This window comes from Etheostoma cragini, chromosome 16 (assembly GCF_013103735.1).
Source record: "Etheostoma cragini isolate CJK2018 chromosome 16, CSU_Ecrag_1.0, whole genome shotgun sequence".
NCBI classification, from domain to species: domain Eukaryota; kingdom Metazoa; phylum Chordata; class Actinopteri; order Perciformes; family Percidae; genus Etheostoma; species Etheostoma cragini.
The window spans coordinates 1,740,926-1,749,615 of record NC_048422.1 but is presented as its reverse complement, the minus strand read 5'-3'; the positions used below and the strand labels follow the sequence as shown (position 1 = coordinate 1,749,615).

Here is an 8,690-nt window from a genome sequence, read left to right as displayed (position 1 = left end):
TCAAGCCTTCCTACGTTACCGCTTGGATTCCAGGAGGAAAGTTTGGATCCAGCACTGCCTGCCCTCCTCGGCCCCTATCTAGCTCAGAGTCAGCCTACCTGCTGCATTCTGTCCTCGGCTGCTATAAATACAGAAGCTACATTAAAACGTTTTTGAATTGTTACTCTGTGTCAGTGTATGTTTCTCTGGGTTCTGGGTCAGAACCTCTTTCTTAACCATCATGTTGTCCTTGGGTCAAATTTACCAGTTTTCCCATTTCAATGTTCTTTTTAACATTAGCATATATACATATTTCCCCAAAATAATATGATTGATTCCACACAACGCTCTTTGGCAAGTACAAATCACTACTTTCATTAATTTTGGGGTGTCTTATTCAAATTTATAGCATTTAAAAAAAAAATGAAGTGGTTTTGAAATAGTATTGAGTAAAAGTTGACATATTCCAGTCTGTGATTATCCATCAACATACACTCTAATTTTTTACACTTTAATTTTAGTCTAAATAATTCCTAATTTCTGCTTTTCTTACTATAACATAAGGTAGAATTTCCTATAAATTAGGTTTACTGATCATAAACTCCAACAATAACTGTAAAACTAAAGTTAATAAGTTAGTGTTATCTATTGTTGAAAACAGAAAAAAAACATCAAAAGTGTTGAAAAAAGGGACGAAAACGTAAGAAATAGTTACATTTATATGATTAAAAAGTGTCAACAAAAGGGCTGATTATCAATTTTGATGGGAAGACAACACACGGGTTAACAGAATCAAATAAAAATCAATATAAATGTGTAAAGATTACAAACAGTTGAGATAGAAAACTATTAATGTTGCAGTTTTAAAACATCCTATAGTGTGTAATCTACTTTAGATTGCACTTGTTTAATTAATACTGTATCTGAAGTCTCTTTCACAAAGACCTTAGTGGTCCCCTAATATTGTATCCTAAGACTCTTCTATATAGACCTTAGTGGTCCCTGTTGGAATTTAAAATGTTATATGTGCTTAAACTTTGTGTGTGATTTGCATTATACATTTAAGCTGAAAGGCAAAAGCATTATTTCAACATAAATGAAGACATGTTGGTTATGCATTAAGTTGTTTTGCATTACTATGTTCTATAACATAAGATGTTCTGGTACATTCCATTAGAATCCAGCCTCTCCTAAATGTGTCAGAAGTAGAATTGGTTGTTAGGGACGAGTCCTGAATCTGGTTTCAGTCCCACTTTTACGTCCACTGATCTTTTGCTCTGCAAGTCCTTAACTGAGGGTTGTAAACTTTCAGTCACATTCCAACTGAAAAGATAATGAAATAAGCACACAGACCCACTGTGGCCTGGAGACCCCACCCGTTGGGAATAAGACTAGGGGTCCAAGAGCCGAAGAGCCAGACAAATTTGGGGGAGAGCTGGGTTAGTTTGACTCTGTATTTGTCTCAGGATGTCCTATGTTATAAAAAGGATTCACACATCAACATGTGAGATTTTGACTACTAATAGACTGAACCCTGAGAATAAAGCAGGATTTAGCTCCAACATCCCCTAATACTGTATCTGAAGTCTCTTTAATATAGACCCTAGTGGTCCCCTAATACTGTATCTGAAGTGTCTTTAATATAGGCCCTAGCGGTCCCCTAATACTGTATCTGAAGTGTCTTTAATATAGGCCCTAGTGGTCCCCTAATACTGTATCTGAAGTGTCTTTAATATAGGCCCTAGTGGTCCCCTAATACTGTATCTAAAGTCTCTTTTATGTAGACCTTAGTGGTCCCCTAATACTGTATCTGAAGTTTCTTTAATATAGGCCCTAGTGGTCCCCTAATACTGTCTCTGAAGTCTCTTTAATATAGGCCCTAGTGCTCCCCTAATACTGTCTCTGAAGTCTCTTTAATATAGGCCCTAGTGGTCCCCTAATACTGTATCTGAAGTCTCTTTAATATAGGCCCTAGTGGTCCCCTAATACTGTCTCTGAAGTCTCTTTAATATAGGCCCTAGTGGTCCCCTAATACTGTATATGAAGTCTCTTTTAAATAGACCTTAGTGGTCCCTAATACTGTATCTGAAGTCTCTTTAATATAGGCCCTAGTGGTCCCCTAATACTGTATCTGAAGTCTCTTTTATATAGACCTGAGTGGTCCCCTAATACTGTATCTGAAGTCTCTTTTATATAGACCTTAGTGGTCCCTAATACTGTATCAGAAGTCTCTTTTATATAGACCTTAGTGGTCCCCTAATACTGTATCTGAAGTCTCTTTCCCAAAATTCAGCCTTGGTGCCTTTTATGTATGTAGCTTTTGAGGACTCTGGTTTGTTTAGTGCTAACTAATGTGTCTTAACTGAGGACTACAGACAGTTTGAGATGTCTCAGCAGGTAACTGGTCCAAACCGTGTCCCCTGCTATCTAATTCTGCCACAGTGTTTAAATTGTCTTTGCGGACCGTCCCGGGTTCATTTCCCATCCCTGACCGTCAGCCCCATCCTACTGTAGATCTGGAGGTCTACAACCCGGCTCACGGCAGGCGGGAGGTCCTCGGCTGAGCGCCGTCCTCGCAGTACTCGGCCAACTTCTTGGCCGCCCTCCTGGCGAAGTGCATCTTCCCGCGGGCCTTGGTGACGGCGGCGCACTCGTGGGACTTGAGCTTGGTGTAGTAGTCGGAGAACTTGTTGTAGAGGATGGAGATGGGCATGCCGTTGAGGATCACGCCGAAGGAGATGCAGGCGAAGGCGAAGATGCGGCCAAGGTTGGTCTCAGGTAACATGTCGCCGTAGCCCACGGTGGAAATACTCACCTGAAGGGGGAAGACAGTCAACCACAAAATTCTAAATGTAAAGACTTGAGATGTTGATTTTGATTCTGTCAAAGGAAATGCAAAGTAGTTGTTACAACAGTTAACGGTTGTACCCGCTGACAGCAGTCATTCATCTCAAATACGAACAAATTTGTTTGCCACCTTCAACCCTACGTAACACTAAGTTATCAACTTCAGTTTTACAGTTATTTTTGGAATTTATGGTCAATAAACCTTATTTATAGGAAATTCTACCTAATGTTTGAGTTAGAAAAGCAGAAATTAGGAATCATTTAGACTAAATTTAAAGGAATGGATGATGGATAATCACAGACTGGACTATGTCAACTTTTACTCAATACTATTTCAAAACCCCTTTAATCAGTTTTCATGAAAGTAGAGATTTGTACTTGCCAAAGAGCGTTGTGTAGAATCAATCATGTTATTTTGGGTTATTAAAAAGAACAATAATATAGGAAAACGGGACAATTTGACCCGAAGACAACATGATGGCTACCGCCGGCAAGGCAACTCACCTCAAGCTACAGACCTAAAGGCCTGATTCATTGTGGTCTTAAGATACTAGATCCCATGTAATTCCCCTGGATCAAATAGGTTTCACCAAGGGTCTGGACCTGCAACTGGTCGTCCCTCTTCCAAGTGTCTGGGGGTGGCCTGAGGCAGATAAATTAGCCCTGTAACATCATGGGACCAAACAGCCTGACCTCTGCCCGGTCCTGTGCCTGTCCCCCTTGCCTGTGTGTTTTCTAAACTGAGTATACTGACCGCTGTACTTTGGAAAACCCCGCTGGCTGATGGGTGATGTACACAGAAAGCGATGGGTGCCGAGAACAGGTAGAAACAGGTTGGTTTGACTCACCGCAGCCCACCACCATGCGTGTGGGATGGAGGTGAAGTTGGTGTTGTAAACGTCGTGCTCCACCGTGTACACCATGGCTGAAAACATGAAGATGCCCATGGCGATGAAGAGCAGTAAACAGCCCACCTGCACACACAGACACATTTTATGTTGTATAACTGTGAGGCGTCTAAGATTCATAAGTACATATCCATACACAGAGTTTTCAGGCATTCAAACACCTTATTGCTCCTCCTACAAATTTCATCTAATTCTTACTAGATTAGGTGCCTACTGGAACCAGAGGCGGTTCTGAATCGAGAAGCACCGACTCAGAGTAGTTTCCCGTATCTGTGTCACATGGGTTTCTCCACGGCCACGCCTCTTCTGTAGACTAGCAGCAGGGGGAATTGATTCCAATGCAATTGCTTTGACCCAGAGTTACCAAATGATATACTGGACCCACAAACCTCCCGACATTCTGACACTAAAATGGCGTTACCTGGTCCTCAGATCTCTGCAGGGTAAGTCCAGACAGCTTGCTAGACTATCTGTCCAACAGAGTTCTCTGTTCGCGACTAAAACTACTTCTGAACGTACACATGTTCCACTGAAACAAGTTTCTTCCCGAGGCTATTTTTCAGCTTCACCGTGGCTCTGTCCGGCGTTTAGCACCGCCCAAGACAATTGTGATTGGTTTAAAGAAATGCCAATAAACCAGGGCAGGTTTTTCTCGCCATGGGTCGATATGAGATTCTGATGGTATGATAACCTTCAGCAAAAACATGACGGTTTTGTGGTATTTTAGCAGCTTTAAAATGTATTATTTTGAAATGTCTGAGTTAAAAAACTACTTTTTCCCCCATAGAACACAATGCATTTGATCTTAAAACCTACTGCACACTGGCAGGGAGAGGTATTTCTCAACAGTACTTTGTGTCCTTCTGTCCAGCTCACACTGCCAGAACAGTATCATGGAATCAATGGCAGTGGTTTTTGAAATACCATTAATACCACGGTGTCTCCTCAAACCAGTAACCGGCCCATGCCAGGTGTGGACTAGCCAGACCTTCGCACTATCTTTAGTTGAAGACAATCTTTGCTTGAACCCAAGTATTAGAACACATGAGTAAAGTAAGTGCTCTGTCTTTGATCCCTATTGCGGGCTTTCTTTGACATCCGCTGTAGGGACAGTCAGACCTGCTGGTAGCACTGTCTCAGTGTGAAGCCGAAGGCCCTGAGGCCTGTCGAGTGACGAGCCAGCTTCAAGATCCTGAAGATTCGCATCAGACGCATGATCCTCAGAACCTGACCCACCTAGGGAAAAAACAAAGAAGAAGAAAACCAATGGATATGGATGACGCAAACTCAATCCAATCATCTCACCATCAGCCCCCTCTTACCTTCCCGACACGCGCCACGGTCTCGATGTCCCCCGAATGCAGGTGTGTGTCTTCGTCCTCGAAGCACTCCAGCACCATCTGCAGGTAGTGCGGCAGGATGGCCACCAGGTCGACGGTGTTCAGCATGCTGCGTCCAAAACACTTGAGGTCGGGGGTGGACACCAGGCGCAGCAGGTACTCCAGGGTGAAGAAGGAGATGCAGAACGTCTCCACGTACTCGCCATAGAATCTGCCGCTGAGCTGGCCCGACGCCGTCTGGAAGAAACAATGATAGGAAGTGTAAAAAATTAAAAATAAGAGGACTGTTTGCTGTTGCCTGTATATTTTATGGAATGATTAGTGAGATGTCCTTAACTGTTTTTGGTGCTGGTGGTGGTAACATTTGTGCCGAAGGCAGAAACTTGGAGATATTCAAGCAATACAATTTAAGAACAAGTTCGTCAGATTTGCACTGTTCTATCACACCTGCACACCCACACACCTTGTACTGCAACTCCTCCACGGTGTTGAGCGTCATGGCGACCAACGAGACCAGCACGAAAATGGAGGAGGCGACGCCCATCAGTTTGGCGGCGACCGAGGAGAAGGGCTTCTCCATCAGGTTCCAGATCGTCTTGCGGGCCGTCCCGAAGGCCAAGCCATCAAATAAGACCTCGTTCTCCTCCATCTCCATCTGGATGACACGGGCGGGAAACAAACAGGATAAAAACGTTGTTCATGGCATGAATACATTTCAAAAAGTGGACAACTATGGAAATGAAAGGATTGGTTCTTTCATTTAGGATAAAACACTTTTAAAGTGTAAAATGATACAGAAGGCTATGAGAAAAGTATTTATTCAAGCAATGTATGAGAGTAAAAGGTTTATGAAAAATTCTCATTCCCAAACAAACTTAAACTAATTGAATTAATTGTTGGGTTTTTGTAAATTATAGAGTGAGTTCTATACCTACTCTAGCTCTAAAGTGTCCTGAGATAACTCGTGTTGTGCATAAAAACTATAAATAAAATTGAATTGAATTGAAGCAAAAACTAACGGGAAAGAGGTTGGTACTGCAAACTGGATCAGAGTGGGACCTCTGTGATGGAAACATCTGTCTAAATCTGGGCCAAGAACAAGCTCATTGTCTGCTCTCCATCTGTTAAGACGGCGACGTGGAGCAGTGGTTTATAATGTAGGTCAGCCAGCAGATTACTAACTTAATCTCACACATACAAACACTGAAACAGAAACTGTTGGACCAGTGAAGCTAGGGGATGGCTTCTTGACATCCTACGTGCAGCATGTCTAAACACATGGACTCTGGAGGGGGACAGTAATTAGGATAGGATAATTAGTGTGTACAAAATACTAATTCACTACAGAGTTCAGGTTGCACTTCTTTGGATTATCTACGGTAACTGGGACACTGATTGTAGGTTTTCTATTTTAAAAATGTAATTTTTCAGTGACCGCACTACTTTAACAATTTCCATTCACATTCATTGTTTTGGGGTGGAGGCAGGAGTATCAAAACCTAACTCTAAAACTTTTTTTTTTTATACGTGATTAATACAGGAGGACCTTACAACATGAATTTCCAAACTCTGCACCAAAATGATTTATTATTTTCATTCAGGAATTCGACTGTAAACCCGAAAGTACAAATGAAAAATCCTTAAAATCCTGAGCTCAAGTGTCATTATTTTGTCAGTATTCCTCTACTGTGCGACAGTAAGTCGCGTGCTTATGACAAAAACGTTAGCCTATTTTTACAAAAACGTCCGCTATGGAGCCATAACGTGAGATACAAGGTAATGGAGCATTTGATACATTGTTGTGTTTTATTAGAAATAAACCACGGACAAAAAGAGTCTTTAAACGCTTCAGATGTAAAGTTATTCGCTGTCAAAATGAATGGCGGTCAAATATGGAGCTAGATTGGTTTCCTTATTACATGCAAGAAACTAATGTCTATACCAATCTGCAGGATTTCTTTTCAACCACTGAGTAGCACTCCTTTAAGTTGAGTGGAGGAACACGTCTGGCCATCAGTTGGCCCTCCTTGGTTGGTCACCCTTGTTCTTTTTTTAGTTCCAGATCTATGGTTTAGCTATGGTTTAGTATCATGATCCCTGATAAAAAGCAGTGTTGACTGGAAGTAATGCTGAGTTGGAGATGCCACTATCTGCTAATGTCACGGACGTTACTGCTTCGCAAAACGTCTCTCCACCTGGGAGACGGCCATTCACCAGAACACCACCTGAGTCTTTGCTGATGAGTGAGGACATGTCAACTAGCGACTCAGAGATCTGGAGCCAGGCTATTTTCTGCGAGTCTCCAGAGGTGCAGGTACAGGCTCCTCTACGTGCCTTACGAAACAATGTGAACACACACTGCAGACCCACCTCTGCTATCAGCTGCTTCTGGATTTTCAGTTGCTCGTTTAGCTCGTCCTGCCTCTCTTCGAAGGAGATGCGGCAGCAGCGTTGGCTGTTTTTGATTCGGACGCCCCAGTAGTTGATCTCCTCCAGGAAGCTGTGGGGACACAGCTCGTCTTTAATGCACAACACTCCAGTTCTGATGGAGAGGACAGACATAGGACGGGTCCGGAATTACTTCAGGAAGTCCTATAAAGAAGACAGAGCCTCATTTCGTCTTCATTTTGCAATGGATGTTTGTGCAACCTGTAGAAGTTGAAGATGTTATGGAAGACTTTAGGGTCCCGGTCGAAGAAGAACTCGTTGCTCTGGACGATGTAGTCGTCACACAGATCCAACTTCCTACTGTGGTCTGTGTACGTGGCCAACTGGCCGATCCTTGTCTTCGGATACCGGGCAGCTAACCTGTAGGGCAAGTGGTACACCTTGGGGAGGAGACAACAGAAGACAAGAAAGTTAAATATAATATTAGCTAAACCAAAAAATGAAACCCTTGTGAGAGTGAACACACTAGAAACTTTGAAAATGTTTATCGATGTGTAAAGCATTTGAGACCATGACAAATGTCTTAATGGGGACAATGAGGATATAGTATTTGTATCCAGCATGATGAGTTGGGGGTCCGGGCCCGTCCACTAAGTCAACTGTGCTGGCCCTGGACCGTAGACTGTATAAAAACGACATCACCCAGATGTTTCTGAAGAACAAAAAAACTCTGGCAGTCGGGGCTTCCCTCTAAACGCTTTGAGTGCATGAGAAAGATAATAGACCTTGTTATCAAAAAAGCCTGGGCTTTTAATTGTATATAAGCGTTATTTATACACTTGCGGCAAATCAAACGACTGCACACAGTTTTATGTCTGGGTCCGATCGGATCCTTAGATTGTTTTATATTGTGTGGAACAGTAGCTGTAAAAGAAGAAAAAAACTGCAGCTGGTGCTACTTTCCTCCCCTGCCGGTGGTGCAGGATGGCAGGTGGAGAACTGATCTGACAGTGACTGAACTGCTCCCCCTGGTGGAAAGTCTAGAGCCTGTTGAATGAGTGAGTTTGTGCGTGAGTTGCAATAAATGTTGTCTCGCTTTGCCAGACTTTGTACGTTCAAAAATTGTTTTAATCGTGCAACAGAAAAGTTTGATTGGACAGATAGTCTAGCTAGCTGTCTGGGTTTACCCTGCAGAGATCTGAGGACCAGGTAACCATAGTCCTCAGAT

General features: G+C 42.7%; 1 protein-coding gene across 1 annotated transcript in view; it reads right to left on the bottom strand.

Moving 5' to 3' along the window:
- Window positions 1–2,143: 2,143 nt before the first annotated feature.
- Window positions 2,144–8,690, bottom strand: part of kcnv2a (potassium channel, subfamily V, member 2a) — an 8,054-nt gene continuing 1,507 nt past the window's right edge. The window contains exons 3-9 of the mRNA XM_034896939.1: window positions 7,724–7,902; window positions 7,445–7,616; window positions 5,538–5,729; window positions 5,057–5,311; window positions 4,854–4,970; window positions 3,675–3,800; window positions 2,144–2,794 (exon numbers count right to left, since the gene is read on the bottom strand). Of these exons, the coding sequence (XP_034752830.1) occupies window positions 2,516–2,794; window positions 3,675–3,800; window positions 4,854–4,970; window positions 5,057–5,311; window positions 5,538–5,729; window positions 7,445–7,616; window positions 7,724–7,902 (1,320 nt within the window). The 3' untranslated portion in view covers window positions 2,144–2,515. The remainder of the gene's footprint in view (window positions 2,795–3,674; window positions 3,801–4,853; window positions 4,971–5,056; window positions 5,312–5,537; window positions 5,730–7,444; window positions 7,617–7,723; window positions 7,903–8,690) is intronic.